Raw genomic sequence first — 23421 nt, 5'->3', positions numbered from 1 at the left:
TGACTTTCGGTTCAATCACTGCTTTCTTCCTCCTTTCCTTTTTTTCTAATAGAGTTTCACGACGCACCTGCGGTAAGCCTTTCTACGGATATTCCATAAGCTTCCAAGCTCTTTTCTCACGAGCGCCGTCATAATACCACTTAAAATACCGGTTCTTTCCAGCTCACCGTCGCACCCAATCCACCGACCGATTTTGACTATTCTTGACGTAGGGATTTCCGTGAGTTTACATTTATTTGTAAGATTTACTTAATTTTCCGTTTTCGTTGGTTTCAGTCGATTGTGTATGTGATTTGCTTTTTTTCTAAACAATAACTACCCAGAGAGAGCAGGTCGTTTGACTTGGCGGCCTACCAAAATACAATGTTCTCGGATTCGGAAAACATGTCCACATAGTACATTTTATCCTTGATGAAACAATGTACATTTTTCGGTCTGTTTATTTACCTCCTGCTTTTTGTATATAATTCTATATGCATCTGTAGCAGCGGCAGAGTTTGCCATAAAACTCGCCTATTACAATATGCACATTTAAATAGCTTGGTGCTCCGGATGCATAAAATACTGCCAAAGAATTCTTGAGTTGGAGTTATGCACTTCATCCCACAAATTTGTCAGTCTACGCGGGAAACCGGGGAACAATGCACATAGCCATTTCATCTTTACGGCGAATCGCTAGTCGTCATCTGTAGAATTCAAACGGATATTCAAGACTGATGTCATATCTGGGCAGGGTTTGAGCACTATTCTCAGATGCAAGCTGACGTTTAGTATGATTTTTCTACATTTATACCAATCGGAATAGTTTTCTTAGACGGCAATAGCAGTACTCTACCAGGGATATTTGTCACTAGCCTAATCTTTTTGGGGAATAGATTATTAGCCTGTGGCCGAGAATACAAACGAACATTCAGGGAAGGTTATATCGCTTCTTGCGATTGTGACTCATATTGTTTGCACCTGGAGGGCTTCTCAAATGGTGCTCATTGACAGCTTCCTCTTGGAATGTATCAATTCAAAGTCCTACTTTCAAGGATGTGTGTTGTACTTCTTTGGTTAGACGCCTGGCTACCGCACTTGTTTTGACTAAGACGGAGTACAGGGTCCATTGTAGAAGAACTTCATGCACACAGAGAACCAGATTTCAGGAATGCAATACGATAATACCTGATTAAGGCAAACAGACACGAATTGTTGTTAGACGATTTTTGTTAGACGTTTTTGTCATGCAGAAGCCTTCGTTTTGGGGTTAAAAATGAGGGTCGCTTAAAAGTTGATCCGAACAAGTTTCAATACCACTGACTATACTACTTATTTGAACTCAGCATACCGTAAAAAGCACGAGGCGGAAAAAGAAAAACAAATGGGAGTGACTGTCTGAAATTGGGGTCTGACTATTTCGGCGTCACTACAGTTACGAGATACAAAAACAGAATAACTTAATTTTGGGCTATATTGTGCTTGGCGTAAACCAGGTTTCAATCTGCCCGACGTCGCTGACGCCGAATTGGCCTTCCTCAAGAACGTGGGCTGATCTGATTTCGCCGGCAGCTCATTACCAATTTACTTCCAATTACAACTCATCAGGTAAACATGGTCCTCACCTTTCCAATCAGCCTTATTATTTGCGTCATTATTACGAATTATTCATTTACACACGAAGATGGTTTCATGTGGAACTAAACCAGGGCTCAGGTATTTGTTACTGACGTCACTGGAAATGTGGTGCGCCGGTTTTAATAATTGACGGTCAACTTACGATTGTTTCGAAACTGCACGTTTACTACTAAATTCGGAAAAAACGTGCGTTTTACAAAATGGGCGTAGCACTGGTATGAAGGTCACCCTGGATGTGGGACTTTCGTGCTAATGAGTCGTTCGGCTAATAACCGAGAAGGGCTGCCGAACACAGCTAAAGTGTGGGAACTGTCAAGCAACAGTCGCCTCATTGAGGTATGGGTTTTTGTTGAACGGGTAACGGCGAATTATTTAAGTTCCTCTGTTTCTGAATTCATCTGGAAGTCAACTGAAGCAGCGCTTTTTTTTCTGTCGTTTACAGGATCACTTGCGGAATACCCCAGCATCACGTGGTTCACACGTGTAGGCCATACGTCCAATTTCATTGTCACCAGGCCCGTAGTAAAAAAGCTGCGTTGGACGGGTGTACCGAACGTTTGTACATCCGCTCCTCCCCTCAAACCGGTTCACATTTTATTAGTTCATTAAGGTAGTCTATCTTGGCTGCTCGTCTGATCTGGACTCTTTGATGTACATAATGCACCCCATGGTACTAGTTCCTAGCATTTGGATAGGGGATGCCGACCTCAGAATCCACAATAACTTTCCGCCTTTGAATTCGTTCCTTACTTTAGCTATTTGGGCGGTCAGTATTTGCCGTCGTTTTCGTGCTTAAAAGGCGTCTTCCTTCGATGGCTTAAACGAATATGGAAGCCATGTAAAATGTGGGAAGTAGCTGATACAAACAAATAGTAGCTATCTTGTCAGTTGGTAACCGTAGCGAATCATAGATACATTAGGCCTCAACGGAAAAATGGTTAGATGGCTCAGCCAGATTTGAAAATGGCCTGAAAAGTAGGATTTCTTCGGTACAAACAGGGTAAGTATCTAAGAGTAGGGTGCAAAATGAACCAACATCAGGGTAGCAGTGCGAACCATTTAGTTCTGAGAGATATGTTAGGTTGGTAGAAGGCATCGGACTCCAGATGGTCTTCCTGGTCTACGCCGGTTTTCCTCGACTTTTTCACTGTGCTTCAAATCTCGCAGAACTACAGTGAGGTGTAACTAGCTTGAACTACGGGCACACGACACAATGAAACCGCATCCTAATTGACCACGTGAATAACGAATAAGTGTGGCCTATTTGACTAAAATTATAAACAGGAAACAAAAAATATCGTCGGACGAAAAGTGATGCAGTTATAAAATCGAAGGCATTCGTCCCTCTCTTTTAGTTGGATGGCCGCGGGAGTTGCCTTGTCCCAGTTTGTTTGTGTCAAGATTCAGTTTTGTCGGAGAGAGAATAGGTCGTTGTGGATCGCGGGTCACAACGAGTTAACAAATGAACCACTTGGATACCAAATACTACCTAGCACTCTACCCTTGGTAACAAAACAGACATACAGTGGCATGAATTTTGTCCATCCTAATACAAATGCCCACGTCAGTCTGTGTTCAGAGTACATTTCATTGCTTAATCTGTCCGATTAAGCGAGACGGCCGAAGTGGTTAGAGCGCGAAATTACTGACCGGAAGGTCCGTGGTTCGAAACCGCCTTCTGCCTCTCGACTTCCCCTGTCTAGGCTTGGGCAACCTGGCAGTATCCCAGCCCTCGTGCAACCTTTGGGTGGTATGGCAGCTAGGCACCGGAAGGGTGCTACAGCTGAACGGTTTTTTTAATCTGTCCGAAACACAATGCCCCAAAAGCAGGTAAGGTAAACGCTTACCCTACACAAGTTCTCTAGTGAAATGATTCGGTAGGTGACATCGCAAGGTAGGGTAGATCCTACTGCAATAATTTCGCTCCGATGAGAGTAGGGAGTTTAGTTCAGGGATTCGCGTACCACTCGGTCATTGATCATGAATTGGAAGTTACTTTTCTGGCTTTGAAAAACCAGATTTCTCTTGTCCAAGGGCTGTACAATTTGTCCTAATCTAACTTCAGAATACTAAGATGTGCCTCCATGTTTCCATTTCTCAAACAGTGGAGTTATAAAATGGAAGACTGAGGCATTGTGTAGCCACATTAATCCGGATTGAATCGAATATCATAGATTATCTTGAAACATTCCCATTAAGATTTAACTGTGAAGTTTTATGAATTACCCTAACACCCTATTTCGCAACGGTGAATACATCTGCATACTGAACTAAAGGCTCAGTGGTTAAGGCACAAACTTACTGACTTGGAAGGTCCGCGGTTCGAACCCACCTCGATTGCTGCTTTCTAGATTTGGCGAACTGATTTTGCTTAGAGATGCACGCGAGGTTCGCCTCTATGTTTTCTTTACGCTTTCATTAGCAGGTGTAACACAAGTGTTGTGTGACAATTCGTTTGGGGTACTACTTAAAAGGGTATTGAATCTTATTAGTATGGAGAAACCGGTAGATCGTTAACGGTTTCGTCTACCAGATGAACCATAAGCAGAGCAGCACCTGTCATGGGATGAGGACGTAGCGCGGTTCAATTCTGAAGCACATAGAGCAAGCACTAACCCAAGGTGGTTCGAAATGTAAACGATACATCCGGTCATGATATCCCAAGTGAGTTAGCAAAGTTATGGTCAGTTTTTAACGAATCTGACAAACGGAATTTACTCTACGAACAANTAAACCGGATGAAATCCACAATCAGCCATGCAAGTTCAGGAATAGGAAAACTGATTTGGGTTTGATGATTGAGCTAGAACGGATAACTGAATGTACGACAAGAGGAGACTTAATGTCTGCACAAAACTTTTTTTGTATAAAACGTCTAGGGTAAAAATATGGACACCAACTGTTGCCAGATAGAATCTTGGAACGTCCTGTACTCTCCAATCTTTCATTCTGGGCCAAAGCGGAACCGCTCGGGTCGCGTCTTTGTCTGTTCCACAATATGGGAGATATATGCCCGGAGATTTGCTTCGGCAACTGTCGGTGTAGCTGCCTCCACGAGACACCCGTTGGGAGAAGGGGTGGTAATAGGTTTGCCTTTTAGCTTGCAACTTATGATGGTATGACTGATGCACCAGGTATATTCTTTTAGCATGATAAACTAATGTGGCAGCCACGTCGTCGAAGGTGGACGATGCGTGGCGGCAGAATTAAACTATGGTCCCGTTTGACAGAGAACTGTATAGAGGAGCACATTCAACATAGGCCGTAAATTACGGGGTAAATAACATTTTTGAACGAGTCAGTTTGGAACCTGGAAAAGACTGGCCTGTCAGAAATCCCAACACGCTTTTCATAAGGTTAATGGACGTTCTGGTATGTTGAATTCAGAAGTTCACTTTCACCGTTTGAACGAGAATTAAACGCGGAGAACTGGAAATCGGACGGCAAATGCTAACTTATGAGTAAATTCGGTCGATAAGGAACCTCGTAATTGAAGGAATTTTTATATGCAGAAAATTAGTGATGGGGCACTAGCACTGTTCTTTGCGATCAATGAAGCCTTGACAGAACGCGTTCCCAAATCCCTATAGAGACAGCCGGCAGAAAGCAGCTGGGCACGATTCTTCGACTGTGCTTCCGGATGCACTCGTTCAGCCAATTATGGGGCTCGGATTTTCAGTTTGTAATTTCGCCCCTGAACAATCGCGTTTAACGAAAGATGAGCACTTCCAGGTTCCGAAAGCGGACCATCATTTAGAATGCCTCATAAATACGTTACATGACAGAATTAGGTGAAATTTCCCTAAACAAATCACGGATGCGGGTAGCTGTTACCACTTCGTCCTTGCAGCTTAGATATGTGCCGCTAATAAGGCAGCGTTTAACATCCGTTCAAACGGTTCATAACATTTCTGGGGAATTATGAAAAGACGGAGACCGGCTAACGTAATTTCCTCCAGTTCTTGCTTCTACGGCTATCAATGTTCTACTTTCTGGTGGTGAAACTTTTAGCCTCACAATTTTTCAACATAGACATTTGTCACGTCTCGCCTAGTAATAGTTATATTGCAGACGATTTACTCTCGAAGCATCGCGTATCTCACAGCTGCTAGCACTGGGTGGACATCCAGTGTTTACCAAAACAAATGGAATGCGTGCCGCCTCACGTGGGGACTGAAATCGGATAATTTCCCCAGTAATTCTTGACCAACAATCGCCTCCATTTCAATAGTATCTTTCCGCTGAATTTCAAACCTAAAGAACCTTTCCACTGGCGTTCCTTGGAAAAATTATAGGCCTCTTGAGTCCGCTGACGAGAGAACGCCGCTTAGTCAGCTCCGTTAGGAGATTATTTAGTCGATTTCATATTTGACTGAACGGAATGCACAAAACTGAACAAATACATGGTTGCAGTGGTTCACTCATCAGCACTTTCCAATGGCACGCGACGAGGAAGTCCCTGTCAAAATAGACGAATGAATCCTGAAGTTGGTGCTGAACATTAGTGTTTCTCTGATGCTCTTAAACTACCTGTCTCAGTTATTTCCGAACCAATCACTGACAAAAAATCATTGAAATAACGAATACGCGCCCACGCGGCAACTAGTGGTTTGATTATGAACTGACGAAGGGTTTTGTATTCCGACTATTTCTCTTATTCGATAAGCCTTATATGTCAACAGATAACAACACCTGGTATTGCTCACAGTCGTCTTATGTGGAGCCCAAGAGACCACGTCAGAGGCGTACTCGAATGGAGATTACAGTGTATTTGTGGTTTAGACTTGGACTTGGGACTCCGAAGACATTTGACGCACAAGACAACGGACGTCAGCAGCTGAAACAGTATAGCAAGCGGACGTCACCTTGAAAAATAGGGGAGCTAAGCCGTGCACATTGGGACTGTGCAACACATACTACTATTTCTGTGCGTACGGAATACCACTGACTGCTTATTACTGAAATTTGATCCGCCCAAAAAACCGAATATCTAGTATTGTTATGACTTCCATTCAGTTAGGTAGGGAGTCGCCAGTGATTCGGGCCTCCTGCATGTCGATATGTATCAATCAACCAGTGCATACAGCACCAACGAAGTTTCACTTGAAGGTTTGTGATCGCTCGCTTATTTGCTACTTGATTCTGCAACCATAATTGGATTTCCACCGATTTGTGGAAGTATTGGTGCTGAATGTCATATTTCCGTCTCAACAAGTGACCGTGCCAATTTCACTCAGCCACATTGTGTATTCGGCGGGCTGAGTATTATGGTTGGCGTATCTTAACTCTCCACATTAATCATAGCTGTACAAGCTAGGTGAAAAAAGTAATTAATTCATGCAAAACTACATAAATTTCATTACTTGAGCGTTATATCGTGAAGAGTATTCAGCAGCAGAAGATAAGGTTTTAAGATTTTGCCACCACCACTATAGGAAGAACGCACAAAATCAAACCATCTTCTCGCGAGGGGATTGTTGTGGAAGTGCCATCGTTCCTCGTGACAGCGAATACTCTAGGAAATCTGAACCGAAAGTATCATCCTCTGGTATAAGGACCACAGTGCAAGTAAGTTGCTTCACACGTCGCTTGAATGCCAATTTTATGACGACGACTGACGGAAACCTGACAAAAGACACAAATCATAGCAGCGCACATTTGCTTCCGTCATCTCAGTAGTTCTCCCAGATCTCCGCACACTGCGACCGAATTAATCTGATCACGCCTGCGTGGGTCTGATCGCAACCGATCTGGAGCTATCATCGACTGTTGTCTATCCGTTTCACCTATTCTTTGTCCTCGGGATCGATGATAAATATCCCCATAATTCACCGATTCGAACGGTTGTTTCGAAGGAAAACTGCACAGCTTGAGACTTGAGTGAAGGCGCAACACTAATGGTTAGTAAGAACTACTGAAATTGAGTTGCCTGATGCCCCTAAACCAGTACGAACTGAGTGTTAAGCAGTCCCCGGAAGTTACGCGGGAGGTACCCATTGAGTTATGCGCTAGGAAAGCAAGCTTTAGCCACCTGAACAATAGCTGCTGCAGGCGGATTCCTCATAGAAAGCCAATTTTTGCCACAGCTGTGGCATCTGGCAAGAACAGACAATGCTTCTCCAAGGCGTCTATACGACAACCTCCTCCAAGAGCGATGATTACGCGAGAAAGGTATTTCGGTTGGAGAGTACACACTGAGGCGCAAACCACGGGGAAATATATTTTGAACATTTCAAGGTGGTGGCCTATATCAAGGGTATTAGTGTATGGAGTAGAGCAGCTATTTTGTTGTCCACTTTACTTGACAGAAACAGACCAGCTGGAAGTCTACAGACGGCAAATTCTTGGCGCGCGGTTCCCGTTACTTTGCAACCTAACAAGAGTCGAACTACCACGCGAAATGTGATCTACATATGACGGTCAATGACTGAGCCATACTGGATGTATTTAAACAGTACGATGTGATCCGATCAACTAATTTATACACATAGATTGTCAAAATAGATGAAAAGTAGCCCAAGGATGACCATTGGAGGGAATGAAACATAAGCCAAGATTAGTACAATATACAAGTCAATTAATGAGTCAGGATTGAAACAAATAGGATGAGATCACTTATGAATTGGTGAAAATGATTAAAGCGAGAGGGAGAAAGCACAGAGTACAATCTAGAGAAAATGTGCCAATTGTACAGCTCTGAACAAGCAGTATTTTAGGCACTTGACCCAAACTTACATGGAGAGTTCAAACGGACATCTTTTATCGGTTTCCTATTAAAAGAATCGTGAAATCTGAGGTCTCTCCATCCTTTTACACAATTCGGGAAGAGGGAATCTTAAAAATAAAAGACCGGGCTAGGTGGCGCTTCCTAAGATGACAAGTGCATACAGAAGAAGCCTAGGTTGTGCTCTATAAATCTGTCTCAAAAGAGGTGTTCCGAAGATTTGCAACTGCGGGTTGGGAGGAGGACCGTTGAGAAGACCTGGAATAAGGCTCGTCCTGACATGAACCTTGGGAAAAGCGTGGGATACGAGAAGGAACAGAGGGATTTTCCATTTTGAACATGGGTCCTAACGGTTGGCGGAAACCTAGAGGTGACGAATAGCATAGCTGACCATTTGACAGGGAATTTGATTGCTTTTTCGGACGGAAAGGTAAGTCCTTAGACAGAGCAGTGGTTTGTGCTGGAATTGGGTGTGTAAGTAGCCGATGGGCGAGTCTAGTTCCATTAGAATACGAAAGAGATCGGTTCGGGTGGCTAGGGTTGTCATGAATGGTTGCAGCCGAATTGGTCAAGATTTGGTCTCTAGAAGGAGAGGGGTTTTGAATATTTTGAGGATCCTGGTTTGCGGTTTCATTATGGCGATGGTGGTAATAGTGAAAATAATGATGGTGGTATTGCTGTGAATCTGTAACCCCGGACTGGCCTATGGTTGAAACACACGGAACAGCCACAGTTTCAGACCCAGGTGGCTGATTGCGAGTGTGTCCCATATTTGCTTTGAAGATCGTAAGTGGGAGTTTGTTGTACAGCTGTGGCCTAGAAGGCCATCGTTGGGCGTGGCTACGATGTAGATTGCGTCCAACGGAGGCAGATCGGACCTGGGAATAAAGTGGTCGTTGGAGATCCTGTCGAGCAGAACGATCTGCGAGTGTGGATGGAGCACAAACGGGGTCTGCGATTCTATTGCCGGTGAGCGGGGGAGTGAAGCTTCGAGCCGAATGGTCCGTCGCTCCTGCTGCACCAGGCCGAGCAAAACCGAATCGGCTGGAATCTGGCTCAAACTTTTTGATTAAGGGAGTTACTGAGTTGGGAACTGCAGGGCACTTCGTCGCGCTGCTGCGCTGTGTTCGGGTTCGAGAAGAAGAAGCAGTAATACTCCATTGGTCTGAATGTACATGAGACACAGAATCCATGCAGTGATAAATGCTAACGCCAGCTGATCCATTCAAGTTCACCTGTGGAATCTGTAGTATTCGGTTTGATGAATCTGATTGCCCTGAAGAACACGTACCTGATGGGTGCGTCTCCTTTCCCGAAGCTAATAGCTGCCCTCTAAAGCGCTGAGTGGAAATGGAGTGCAGATGGCGCGCCTCGTTCACTTCTCTAGTCATAGGACGGACGATATTGATAACGGATCCAGGAGAACCCTCTGAACCAGCAGACCCGTATCCAGAAGATGCGTGGGACAGAGGTTCCTGTGACTGCGCTGAGGATGTGGCTATATGCTCTACTCCGACTCGGGTTCCACTAACAGTTGAAAGGGGAGGGTAAATTGACGAACTGTGAGAAACGACAGGTTGAACAGACATAAAACTGCGATCACGAGTGGCCGAACCGAGAGCGATACTGTTGTTTGAATTTATATCATTAGCATGTTCGTTCTTATGCTGATGCTGAAGAGGAGAATAAACGTTTACCGTAGGAGCAGCGACAACAACGACGTCCAATCCATTTTGAGAATCACAACGATTGTCCGATGCTTTTTGTTCGAACGAATCCCCCAAAGACACACTACTGAGCGCCTGAGAAAGGTCGGGACTCACAGTAGAATTTGAAAGCGGAGAATTGAGTGACGGAGAACTGCTGGCAGCCGGGGAGTTTGGGTCAACCTTGTGTGTTGGACTAGGACTGTTCGGCCGATGTAAATATTTGAGTGGGATACACTGAAGCCAATCCAGCACATGGCGCGGGGGGACGTTGTGACGACGAAAGAAATCAGTGTTCATGAGAGCATGGTATTTAGGCCGCTGTCGATGGTCCTTCTTCAGACTGGAGGAGTAAGCAGAAAAGAAAATATGGAATATGAATTAGCTAGGACGTGTGGCGGCATGTATCAGCGAAATAACGAATGAAAAATCAAACAATACCCTGTGAACATAAAAATAAAATTTGTGGATTTTGTCGCGTGGTATAAAATAGACCCATGATGAAGAGTTGGTAGGATCTGAAATGTGCCTGGTAACTACTGAGGATCATCAGCAATGCATAATTCACAAATCTCAAGAATGCTTCAAAGTGGACCTACGTGATGACGCCTGAAAACTAACATGCGGGTGATTTACCAACTGCGCAGTTGCCTTGCAGAAATGAGATACACTGACATTCCTCAACAAATGGAACACATTCAGATTATGAATAACACACTCAAAAAGCAGAACATGTAACTAACTTCCCTCCGAGAAATCACCGCCTATCAAACACTAGGTTATGCAAACTGAACGTGCCCAGTTGAACCATCCTATCTGCTTGCTCGTCAGTCATCTATAAAAAGTTCGACTCTCCCTAGAGATTTATGATGGGCTGTGATAAAACGACCTGTCAGTTTTTCAGTACAGCCACACAAGAAGAAATTCAAAGATAATTCCAAAATAGGCTCATATCTTGACATGTAAAAGCGCACGACTGATTTTCATTCGCTCGAATCGTTGGCGTTAAGATTTACGAGGAATTTAGCATCCTCCTTTTTGATTGTGGATCTCGACTATTGTTTGAACCGGCAGAATAAAACATCTGTCCGAATATCTCGGAGTATAAATAGCCAGTCATCACGTTTGTACAGTTGACTTCTTTGTAATCTAATCCCAGGAATACAAGAAAATTCACGTAATTTCTTCGAACACTGACTTTCAGATTGTTGGTTCCGCGGCATTCAACACCGGTTTCCCTGCAGAAGGATTGTGACAACAGGGAATTCGGCACAGCGGATCCATGATCGAGTAATTATGCAGAAGGTTCGACCTACTCACCGGAAAGCCCAATACTGGGCTGCGTTACTAGAAACGGTAGCCTCAGGAACAATGATTCACTCACCGACCGAAAAATCATTGGCACTTATGGCAACCTACCTGACTAGTAGGAATTAGAACCAGAAACCCAGATGCTGCGTCAAACAGCTGTACACCCCTCAAAGGTCAAGAAGCACACGGAACCCTGGTCATCATCTACTCGTTCAGCAGTGGAATCGTTTAGATTATCGTCAGTGGCCTCAGAACAGTGCCAAACGATACACGACTGAGCCATAAACGTCCTATTTATCCAAACTTGCCTTATCAGGATTAATATCGACCTCAACGACACATTATAAATGACTTAGTCTGTAGAACAGCAGATATGGACTCGGAACAAACTATTAGGGTGTTATCAGGAAGGTCAGACTCCTGAGAGCAACCACTGAATGCCTGAATTCTACTGAAACTCTCATATCCGCTAGATGCTGCCCAGACAGGCAACAACCCCTCAGTATGCAGCGCGTCACAGTCCTGTAGCAAATCCAGACGGCGCGCGTCAGCGTTGACCAAGGTCAGACAACGCCCAGCAATATGCGGCGCATCACAGCCTCGTACAAAAGCCAGACCATGTGCGTCAGCGTTGGACCAAGTTCAGACACTGTCCCCCTAATAAATAGCTTGAGACCGTTGTGTTTTCACACCCGCACGCACTCACGTTCTAGCATTCACTTGTTCGAAATATAGCTGTTGTGTTCTCTTCTGTTAGTCTTTTTTCCGGCACTAGCCACTGGAGCGGGTCAGCAGTCAGATACAACAGATTGGCGAATCAGCAGATATAATAGGTATAATTTAGTAATAAGTATTAGGTAACGCTGTTGTGAATAACCCGCTTTGACAGCTTTCACATGATACTTCTAATAAAGTTGATACCATATTTTCTAACGAAACTCCCAATTCGAAGTAAATTACATTCTCCTAGCATACTTTCAGTAGTTTGATATATTTGTGGTGTCAAGCAGGTATACCATTGGACCGCAAAGGTCGTGCGTATCAGGCCGCAGTATGGAGTAGTAGTACCGTACGGTTGTGAGATAGGTCTGTCAGCTGAGGATCTGAAGCTCCTTCAGTACAGTCACAACTTGCATCTCAGAACCACAGCTGGTTTAAGTGGTATTAACGAAATCGATACAAAGAGAAAGAAAAAAGAGTGTTTGGTTACGTAATGTGTTCTTCGCCAGCGGAAAACATCCAGTACCATGACTCGGACGTGTGCTAAGCTTGACGAATCATTTTCTACCGAGACCAACGCTTCTCTCTATTACCCTCAGACTGATGACCATTGAATGAAGGGAAAACGTGTGATATGGCAAAAATATGAAAAATACTACGCAAAGCAAGTGTTGATGGGCAATGTGACATACGGCCTAACCCATACAGACATTTCAGTCCAATTCAATAGGCGAAATGATGACAGCGAAAAAGCAAGCTATTTAAATCTGCGAATGAGATGACGGCAGAAGCGATCGAAGCTCCACATACGCAAAAAAGAAACACGTGGGGATGTAAACTCAACGTGTGAAGCGAGAAGACGAGATATATGGTAGAAATGTGTATAAGACGAACCAGAGCAATGCGTTCTTTGGTGATTACAAATAAATGGCACGAAGGTAAGGTTTGGCGTGGTGTAACGTTGTGAATCGCTGTTCCTATGTACGTAGCTGGTGGCATGGAGGCGAACAGTTGACAGCAAAAACAGATGCCGAAAACTGTTCAACCGCCCGAACCACGTCCTGTTTTCGTGTTTTTAGCGGACAGTGTTTAACAGCAACTGCGGTGCTCATTTTTGGTTATGTTAGCAGGTGTGTTCTAAGCTGAAGCAAAATCACGATGTGAAAAACAATTGATAGAATGGTAATAAAATAAAAGTGGGAAGGTGTTAAGCTGTCACTAACAGACTATACTGTTTGTATTTCCAACACTTAGTTGACAAACCGAACAGAAACTGATGGTAAGGAAGTGCTCAGTGGAAACTCGAGCATCGGATTTCGATGCGCTCCGTGACAACGGTGGATATGTCTGTCCTCACTAGCATGTGGATATCATTTTGATAACCTACGAGATTGAATGAAGTCGTAAGACTGAAAGCATGATTAGAGTACGCGTCCTGGTTGACAACTTCACCTTAGAAAAGATCAAATTTTGATGGAAGATGCATGCTAGGCAAGTTACTACACCAATCTTCCTCACTGTTGTCAGCGGATTTCACTAATCGAGGAAAAATGACTACCCTAAGTGAGAATGGTGCTGGACCCACACGAAAGCAACACTATCCTCTAGCATCAAAGTGGTGAAAACACAGCTAACTGTTGGTAGTGTGAGGAGAATTGGGATTTTTGTGGAAGAATAAACTTCACCCGATGAGTGAAACTTCCTCTGAGAAGTCGTTGCTCGAGGAGCCAGTGAGCACGTGTGACCGCGTGATGTGGATCCCGTGATTGAAGGATGAGCGGCGCTATATCCTGTCTAAGTGCGAGTTAATCACACTGCTGATCAGCCACTCGTGGCCGAACGGTTAAGTGTTCAAACTACTAGCCGGGAGGTCGCGGGTTCGAGACTCTTCGGAGTTTCGTGAGATGCGCACTACTGATGATTCCCACTAAGGATGAAACAGCTGTACAGTGCTCGTCGGCTTTTCAGCATAGATTGGCTTCACTTACAGGACGAAATCTCCACAAAAAACAGCTAACTGTCTTGTTAGAGAAAAGGGATATCGAGTTAAAGTCTACCCTGCACATGAGCAAGTACCCAAACCAGATGGTCGGGTGTTCTGGCTGGAAGGTATTTTTTAGTCAATGGAAAGGAAATCACATGTTGACGGGTGGCAATGTAGTGTCCAGTTTGACATCAATTATTCTCAATAATAATTTCAATCAACCTTGAAACACCATCAAACCGACCAAATAAATTGAGAAAAAGTGTGCCTCAGGAAGCTGCGGCAATCAATCATTGGAACTTTATCCATAAAAGTATCTCAAAACAATCATTGGGATAAGACCAAATAGTCCTAACATGGCCACTAGCCTTCCCAATATTTCGGACCTAACTTTGAAAGGTGAAGCCGTCCGAGATATGAGATGCATCGAACACATTATAACATAAGGCTAGGTGTTTAGGCTGCTCCACACATACCGCCTATTAACAACTCTAGTTTTCCTCTACTTCGAAGGTGTCTTCGACAATTTGGGTAGACTGTCCCATCTGCACATAACTGGAACAAAGAACACACTTGGATTTTTAGATTATTCTTCCTAACACTTATTCCCATGCATAAGGGTGAGAAAGCAAAAGTCTTCCCATAACCAGTGGAGTTTATCAGATAGTTTGTTCTTCTCTAGTTTTCTCAGTTAACGCCACAGTGAGTGCACTCTCCTGCTGATAGCGTCTCGATTTAACAAGATGCTCAGATGTGTTATGAATCTTGCACTTGATGGAGATGTAAAGTATATTGCAGTGCTTTCTCACCCGTACCGCTCCCTTCAATCGTCACCTGGACTTCTTTCTTCATATTTGAAGACAAGTTCGTATTAATGCTAGTGTTGTACGGCAGTGAAGCATCAGTGTCAACACCGATGTTGCTGTCATTGATGATGACGATGATGAATGCTAGTGTTTTGTCGTCTACGAAGACGGTCATGGTATGAACCAGTGAAAATAAAGGAGGGGAAATTTCTGCCGTAATGGATTACCAAAAAAGATACCGCCGTAAAAGTGATGCTGATCTGAAAGGGTGTGATGAGTTACTGCTTCAAATGCCTGGAAATCGACAAGGTTCGAGGAAAAATCCACATTTGGCCATAAAATCAAGACATTATCTTTTCCATCTAAACGATATTTGATAGACTTACCAAAGATCGATGAAATGTCGGAAAGCCGAGGAACATGGAATATGGTGTGGTAGCGATGGAGGTGGTTCAGATATGATCTTGCTCATGATTGCGAATTCAATTTCTGTGCCTTTGTAGGGGAAAGATCCAGTGGCTAATTCCAGGAGTGATATGCCGAGTGACCACACATCTGCTCTGACATCATACGAAGAGCTTTCAAGGCGTTCAGGGGCCATATATCCAATACAACCAAGTTGTCTTGATCGGGCGATGGAATCTTTCAGTTCCCCACTGATTCCAAAGTCGCAGAGCTTTACTATACCTTCGTAACTCAGCAGCATATTGGAGGGTTTTACATCTGGTAATAAGTCCAAAAGTGTCATAGATCAACTCACCTCTGTGCATGACGTTGTGTTTATGTTTCAGATAATCTAAAGCTGTTGTTATCTATGCAAAGTCAGATGAGAAAAAACAACTTACAGATACCGTCACCTTCCCCAAAACCTTTTCAGGGAATGGACGGTGGAGGTCACGCAATAATTTGTCCAAACATGTCGACATGATTTCCATGCAAATCCAGACGTCACTCTAAACAAAAAATAACCTAAACGACTATTACATACCGCGGTTAGGAATATCCCGAAGCAGTGAACTATGTACTCACAGTCATTGCATTTGGTAACAACATAAAGATCCCTCATAATTCGCTTGTTTTCTTCTGGGCAAGTTGAAGACCGGCGCATGTGCTTTACAGCCATAACGAGTTCCGGCTTAGTTCGGTGTCGCATTTTATACACTTCGCTACATGTTCCGGAACCCAAAAGGCATTCGCTGATGAAATCGTCCATCTTGGCGGATAATGACTGACCAATACGTTTGTTAAAATAATGATCAAACCTGAACGCCGAATACCAACATTCCGCTCTTCTTTTCGAGTTCGGTCTGCAACGACTCGGGGTCACAAAGTGCACTACATATAAATACAAAGTAACGAAATAAAAAAATTACTTTTCATCAATAGGAGAGGAAACCGACAGATCTGAAGGTCTGCTTTTTGACCTGGTTGCCGGTGATTCTGACCGATTGCGGCCTGTCATAACTAAAAGGAGAGAATCGTACGTTGTTTCACAACCACATACGGGCAGTTGGACGCTGACAACGAGCTACCGCCCTTCTTGGGTGTGGCTCAACAGCAGGCACACACATATCGAAGTCAGGTGTGGTTTCTGAAAGCACGCCAACTTGCATTCCATGTCGCACATCGAGGCTCGTGAATTCATTCGGCATTACAGCTGCGGTATGCACGCTGCGAAAGCACTCTGGAAAAGTGGTTACTCGCAGACAGGGGTATTAAAATTCTGTGGATGAAAAGAAAAAAGACTCATCAGCTAAATCGGGGCAACACCATCAATACTTGCACGGGAAAGTTACCCTCTTGAAGTTCAGCGTTCTAAGTGGACCGGACGGTGCCAGCTGTATTGTGCTGAGCGGGGGTGTGGTGGAGGTGGCCGGCTTGTCTAAGGATGGATGGCCTTGCAAATAAGCGTCACGTAAATTAGGTCCGGAATTTTTCATTATGCATGTGTAATAACGGTAGCGCCCCAGATCCGTTCTCGGTCTGAACCTTCTAAGCTAGCGCTCTCGGCAAAAGAACCACCAAAAGTACACAAAGTACATTAAAAGCCCGAAAATAGGTCAAAAGCATATCTACAGCGCGTCATATTTAAAGTGTATGAAGCGGCAACATTGAAAACTCCGATACCTTCTGGACGCGCCACTGGCGACCGACATTCGGCAGATACCGAAGCATGATTACCTGCTGGGTTCACAGTTTCGGCCAATCAGAGATCACCTTAATACGGGCCCAATCCTTTGGCTATCCGCAGGCGAATTGTGCCTCCTGGCTGTAGCGGCACCTAACTGAGAGCGGTAAGGCGGCTTTGGTGCAGGACTCCGCCTAACAGCGCATTAGCTTCAGAAGGAGAATTCGCCGTCGGACATTTCCCACAAAGGGAGAACCCTGAAAGGGAACTGAGGCTTCTGAAGGGTCAGAAACTTGAACTATGGAAAACAAGGAGGGAAGTGTCTCACGGATAATCTGTTCCGGTGAAGGGATGGTTACGAAGGATGGTGAAAACCCATCCAAAAACCCTGTTTTATCTTTCGGCACGCACATGAATTATAAAGTGCTGCTGAAGAACTCAGTGAAGCCGAACTCAAGCCTCGTATTTATAGGTGAATCGACCTACCTAAGGAACCGCAAGTCCCCGGGGACCTGTGAAACATGCAATCACATACCGGACCTGGAAAGTTAGAACGGTCTTCGCGAATATATAACATCCGAAACACCGGTGGCCGCAAGTGTAATCTGTTCTAACGTATGAAAAGATATGGTTACCAGGTACAAATCTTCGAAAACCCCAACCTTCGCCATCCGTACATCCGAAGCATTGGTCAAATCTAATGGGAACACTGTACTACTAACCTTGAGATATATTATTATCATTATTATCTGCAGTGAAAACCGCATAAATGTTGTAATGGTTAGAGCTGCTGCAGCTTTGCTCGCTGATGATCCGGGGTGGTAGGTGTGGACAGCTATGAATTGGAGGTGGTAAATGATATTGTTGACACATGAGTACGGATGTGTCAGTGGGCCTTTCAACAAAGAAATCTGAAGGCAACAGTCTAGAGGCAGGAGCACCACTGATCGCGCGACTGAGTCATCAATGTCTCTAACCGTGTTGTCTTTGGGCCCCCTCCAGGAAGACGACAATGACCGGAGCATTCGGGTTTTCCGGTAATGGCTTTCATGCCTCGCTGACGAGTCGTTGTTTGACCACTTCCCTTAGCTGGCTGTGCGAAGAGGGCTCTCCCAGGAATTCGGCATACAAAGTGATCAAGCCCACGCAACCCGTGGAGTATGGTCAGTTCATTTATCGTAGCAAGAACCACTGAAGGCGCTTCAGCAGTATTGCTCCGGTTCCCCCCCCCCATCTCCCCCAGATTTCAACAATGCTTCGAAGACACCAATGTTCAAACACTGGAAGTCTTTTAACGTCATCAGGGTGCAGAGGCCAAGTTTCTGACCAACAATATAATATGGAGCAAACCGCACCGCAGCAAAGTAAACTACACTCTTGACGGACAAGCCGACATCACATCAGCAGAACTGGTGGTGGATATTCACAGAAGCTCTTCTAACCTTTTGCAGTGCGGATGGAAATATCATTTTTGGCTGGACCACCAGGACTGATTCAACTGTCCACCTGTCAGGAAGGTCAGATTCCTGAGAATGATCCCAGAATGCCCTAAACCTACTGAGACAATGAAAACCCATCAGTGGGGCAGGCCGTAAAGCATCCAGGCCAGAAAAGCAAGCTTCCGGGACTGATTCGTCCACCTGTCAGGAAGGTCAGATTCCTGAGAATGATCCCAGAATGCCCTAAACCTACTGAGACAATGAAAACCCATCAGTGGGGCAGGCCGTAAAGCATCCAGGCCAGAAAAGCAAGCTTCCGATTGAACCTTTAGGCAGTGTTTAGACATGCCACAGATGCGCGGCCGACGAGGATGTGTGTCCACCCAAAGCCGACCAGATAGCCTGAGTCAAAGTTAAAAGTGCACTTTAAACACCACGATACTCCTTGTGACTTTTGCACTCACTTGTTTGCAATAAAACTGCAGTGTTCCATGTTAGTGAGTCCTTTTCCGACACTAAGACACTGGATGGAGGATAGCATTTAGTTACAATACTAACTCAATCGGCTCATCCGCAAGCATAAGATTCGGGTCCGGGCCGAACTTTGCAGCAGAACTTTACACTCAGCAGGTATGAAGCTCATACCAAACCGTGAGGGAGAATTATTTGGCTTATTCATTATCGCCCGTATTGCGATTGTGTGAGATTCAAGATGAGTTTTTTCATAAGCATACTGGATATCAGTGAGCGGACTCTCTGACAGCATTTCGACCCTACAAGTATTAGGGGTTGGAAGATTCGCATGCCAAACCATCATTTATCCGTGCCAGATTGAGAGTGGCGAAATTAAAGAGGTGGACAACCCTTGATCCGCCGGAGGGGCATGGATGAGATTTTGAAAAGTCTGGTTAATGTCAGTGCGACTCGTATTCCAGGACGGAGACCGCGTGATCTATAGTGATCCTTCTTGGAAACACAGCAAGATATGGCTGCTAACCGATCTCAATGGCGTTTCTAACCAGATGGCTTGAATAATTGTCTGGAAATGTAGGTACAGTACAATGATCATGGTAGCCTAGCACTGAGCCCTTTCCCCACGACTTTCCGGCCAACAGTTGAACACAACCATTCGTCTACGAGCGGATGAACAGCAATATGATTCGCCCCAATACGACAGGATCCAGAGCAACCGGAAAAAGCACATCGAGAGGTTTTGTACTGACTGAATTCTCGAGTGATTAATTCTCAGATGAAAGTTTCACTGATCTTGCGAAATTTAACGTTTGGGGGAGTTGCACGTTTCCTGCTGGCATGAATTTCCTGGCATCAATCAGGACTAGCGATCCAGGCGATATCTAGTGGTTATATCGGAGAAGTCGGAGAGACAGCGCTGAACGCCGCTAGCAGAGCTCTCGCTATGCTTCAGGCGTATGCTCACTACCAGCAGAAAGTCGTTGAGCTAGCTTAGATCGATACTGATGAGCTATACCAGTTCTACGAAGACGGTGGATTTGTACATTCCTTGCTGACTTTCAAGAGCCTGAAGGAAGCGAACTGTCAGGTGTGTTGTTTGCATTATAACGTGATCGGAATTAAATTGTGTCCCAGAATGGAGGACAGTCTTGAACTGCGGCTGTCTGTGGGTGGCTGATAGCTACGTGATCGTTGGTCCCACGGTTGGTTAGCACTTGGCGGTCGTGTGGTTGCGCGATTCGAACACTTATACGGAAAGTTAGTACTGCCCAGTAACAGTTGATCAGCGTACAACCGGAGGAGTCGCCGTTCATTGTCTACGCGACGAGCATCGACTCTGATTCGACCGCCCAGACGTGATTCCCAGATAAGAAGACAGAAGTGAGGATTCATATCGCCTGCAAGTTTCACGGTACGAGTACCACTTGCTCGACGAATGAAAAAAAGTAGAAAGTATCCTTCGCGTCGGAATACATGCCGGTGGGTATATGACCACACTACAGACTGGCAACGCTTTTTGCCTCGGCTAGCACTGAACTTGACTGAACTGCATAGCCAAATAGCACAGAAACGACTGTTTACTGAAATCAATCCAGTAAAGTGCATTCAGCTCTGAGACTGGATGAAAACCTACGCCAAAAGCTACACGGGTCATCGCTTCGGGATCAACGGACGTACGGAGAGTCGTTATGCAGCCAACCCGATTCATGGTCCTGAGACAACGGTTATGAAAGACCTTGAGACGCCTCAAGCTCGCTTCTCGAAGGTTTCATGTTTCATCTACAATGTTTCGTGTACAATAAGACAGCCCGTACTGTAATCACATACAAACACTCCCCTTGAATCAGGGATATACCGTCATGTCGCTATAGGCATTCTAATTTGGCAGACGCGACGCGAGCGATTCGTCCGTTGGCTTCAACCGTCACAATCTAGTTGAAAATTATACAACTTCCAAGATAGGTGAAATGCTCCACAATTTCCAGGGCCTCCCCTTGGATCGTCAGTGGCGTGTTCAGTGATCACATGCACAGGAGCACGACCTTACGATTTGTGAGCGTATTGCACATACCAAAGGACGGGATGACTTTTGTCATTTCATCCGAAAACTCTTGCGCCTTCTTCTCTTCGGAGACGGGAACGATGTCTTGTGCATATAATAGATCAGAAGCTAGTAGAATATTAGAGCTCTGAAAACATTCTGGCGTTTGTCCAATTACCTCGTCGATCACACAACTGAATAGGAATGGAAGGAGTGAACACTACTGTTGCACACCGCTATCTGAACAGAAGCTTCTGGAGAGCTCTCCGTGTAGTCACACATCCCCAGAGGTTTGGGAAAGATTTCATTATGTTCACTACCGAGGAATTCCTTGACGAGCAAGTGTTGCACGTATTACTGAAATAGTTTTCCGCCGTGACTGTATTTCTAGAACTCTTCTACTTTTCAGCCTTCCGTGTCCCATAGGCTTCACAGTAAGGGCTCGCTACGTTTGTTTTAGCGTTTGATAGTTTGCCGCGCTGGATTCTATTCTGACACGGTGAGAACAATCCTCTCAGATTCAGGTAATGCTACTGTTCTGTCTGAAATGCAATGCTTGAGCGGACATTGGAGGGCCCTGACGCAGGCAAAACTCCCAGTCCCGTGCACAGATAAAGTAGTGCCGTCCCAGCACGGACAGACATTCGACGATGCAGCAGTTGGAGAGTCCTGAAGATGATTTTCACAAATTCTCCTAACTTCGGGATCTGCTAGCCTCTCAGTTGCTAAGCGATTTATCCGACTCTTATGGAACTTCGGAAAACGAAGGGAGGAGCGGCTCCGGATAAGCGCATGGTTAGAATCCACATATGCTCCAAAACAAGCGACAGTCAGGTATTGATCCACGCTATTAGGGGGCCAGATGGCTCAAGTGGTTAGAGCGCGAATTTACTGACCGGAAGGTCCGTAGTTCGAACCCAACCTCTGTCTCTCGACTTCCCCTGTCTAGGCTTGGGCAACCTGGCAGTATCACATCCCTCGTGCTTCCTTCGGGTAGTATGGCAGCTAGGCATCGGAAGGTTGTTACAGCTGGGAGATCGGTAAGTACTGACATACTAATGATCGTTCAGCTGTTGCACTCTTTCGGTGCCTGGCCGCGATGCCGACGGTAGGAGGCACGAGGGCCGAGATAATGCCAAGTAGCCCAAGCCTAGACAGCAGCAGTCGAGATGCTGAGGTTGGGTTCGAACCACAGACATCCGGGTCCGTAAGCTGGCGCCTTGACCACTGAGCTATCTCGAGTTTTATTCGTGAATGATGAGCTTGAGAGAGTTCAGAGGTTAAGACGCCAGCTAACGGACGGGAAGTTTCATGATTCGAACCCAACCCAACACCAGCACAAACACTCACATTGAGTTACTTGGAGCCCATCAACAGAAAGATGGTCATGGATTCAGTGATAGATGAAGAGACTCCATTGAAGATTTTCGTTCCTTCCGACGTACGCAACTTGAATCTGACCATGCCATTGTGCGGGTCCGTTATCACCTCATTTTCCGTCAGCATTAGGCGTGCCAAAGCAGAGCTACTCCATTCACTAACACCGACATCTCTCACTAGCTCATGAGTATCGAACTGACTTGGAAAGAAAGTTACTGGAAAAACACAGTCATGTGAATAACTATTGTTTGGCGGCTGACTAGAAGCTGGCTGAAGAAGCTATGCTCTCAGCTTTCAGCCTTGTCTACTCAAGCCAATCGACTCAATTAGATTAACAGAATATCGCCGAGATCAGCAGGTCTTATTTCTGCCAGGAACTAGCAGCTGTCACGGCGCATGCAATCATCATCGTCAGCGACGGCAACATCAGTGTCATCATCATCATTATTGTCAGCTGTAAGAACCGCGTACTCGTCGTACACTTGGTTGTAGCGCCGCGGTTTCGTTCACCGATGATCTGGGGGATAGGTAGCTGCGCATTGCACGCGTGAGGTGGTAAATTGGTGCATAAATCCAGCAACCTCTTTCAGGACGGAACCCAGCCTGGTTTTCACGGACATCTCCCTGGTTCAGTCAACCTTCGAAGGATAAGGCCAGAGAGCACCTTCGATGCCACAGCTAACAGGCTGATGCCACGGTGGTTTTCGGCTTGCGTCCGTGTACCATTTTTGAAGATAGGGATAACTGTTGACATGCCCCATTCTGCAGGCACTTTCTCTTCGTCCAACATAGTGCCAATAAGCTTTGTCAGGTGAGTCAACAGGGAATTTCCGCCTTCTTTGAAGAGGGCTGGATACAGATCGTCCGGTCCTGGTGCCTTCTCACGTTTCAGTACGGCTATTTCATACCTTATTTCTTCTTCCGAAGGGCGATCAAGGTTTACATTCCATTCGCCCGGATGCATTATCTCCACGGGCTGTGTTGCAGGAGGCCAGCTGAACTGCTCTTCGAAGTGTTCGGCCCATCTCTCCAGTTGACGTTTTTGCGAGTGAATTAATGAGCCATCTTTTTCACTTATCGTTTCGCTGACC

General features: G+C 45.2%; 1 protein-coding gene across 1 annotated transcript in view; it reads right to left on the bottom strand.

The window, feature by feature from the left end:
• Positions 1–8053: 8053 nt before the first annotated feature.
• Positions 8054–23421, bottom strand: part of T265_02978 (hypothetical protein) — a gene marked incomplete at both ends in the record, with an annotated part of 19070 nt that continues 3702 nt past the window's right edge. Inside the window, 6 exons of the mRNA XM_009167357.1 lie at positions 8054–10390; positions 15255–15591; positions 15629–15680; positions 15714–15821; positions 15857–16130; positions 22969–23415. Coding sequence (XP_009165621.1) covers positions 8527–10390; positions 15255–15591; positions 15629–15680; positions 15714–15821; positions 15857–16130; positions 22969–23415 — 3082 coding nt within the window. The remainder of the gene's footprint in view (positions 10391–15254; positions 15592–15628; positions 15681–15713; positions 15822–15856; positions 16131–22968; positions 23416–23421) is intronic.

Source organism: Opisthorchis viverrini (assembly GCF_000715545.1).
Source record: "Opisthorchis viverrini unplaced genomic scaffold opera_v5_39, whole genome shotgun sequence".
Classification (NCBI taxonomy): domain Eukaryota; kingdom Metazoa; phylum Platyhelminthes; class Trematoda; order Opisthorchiida; family Opisthorchiidae; genus Opisthorchis; species Opisthorchis viverrini.
This window is presented reverse-complemented; position numbering and strand designations above follow the sequence as displayed.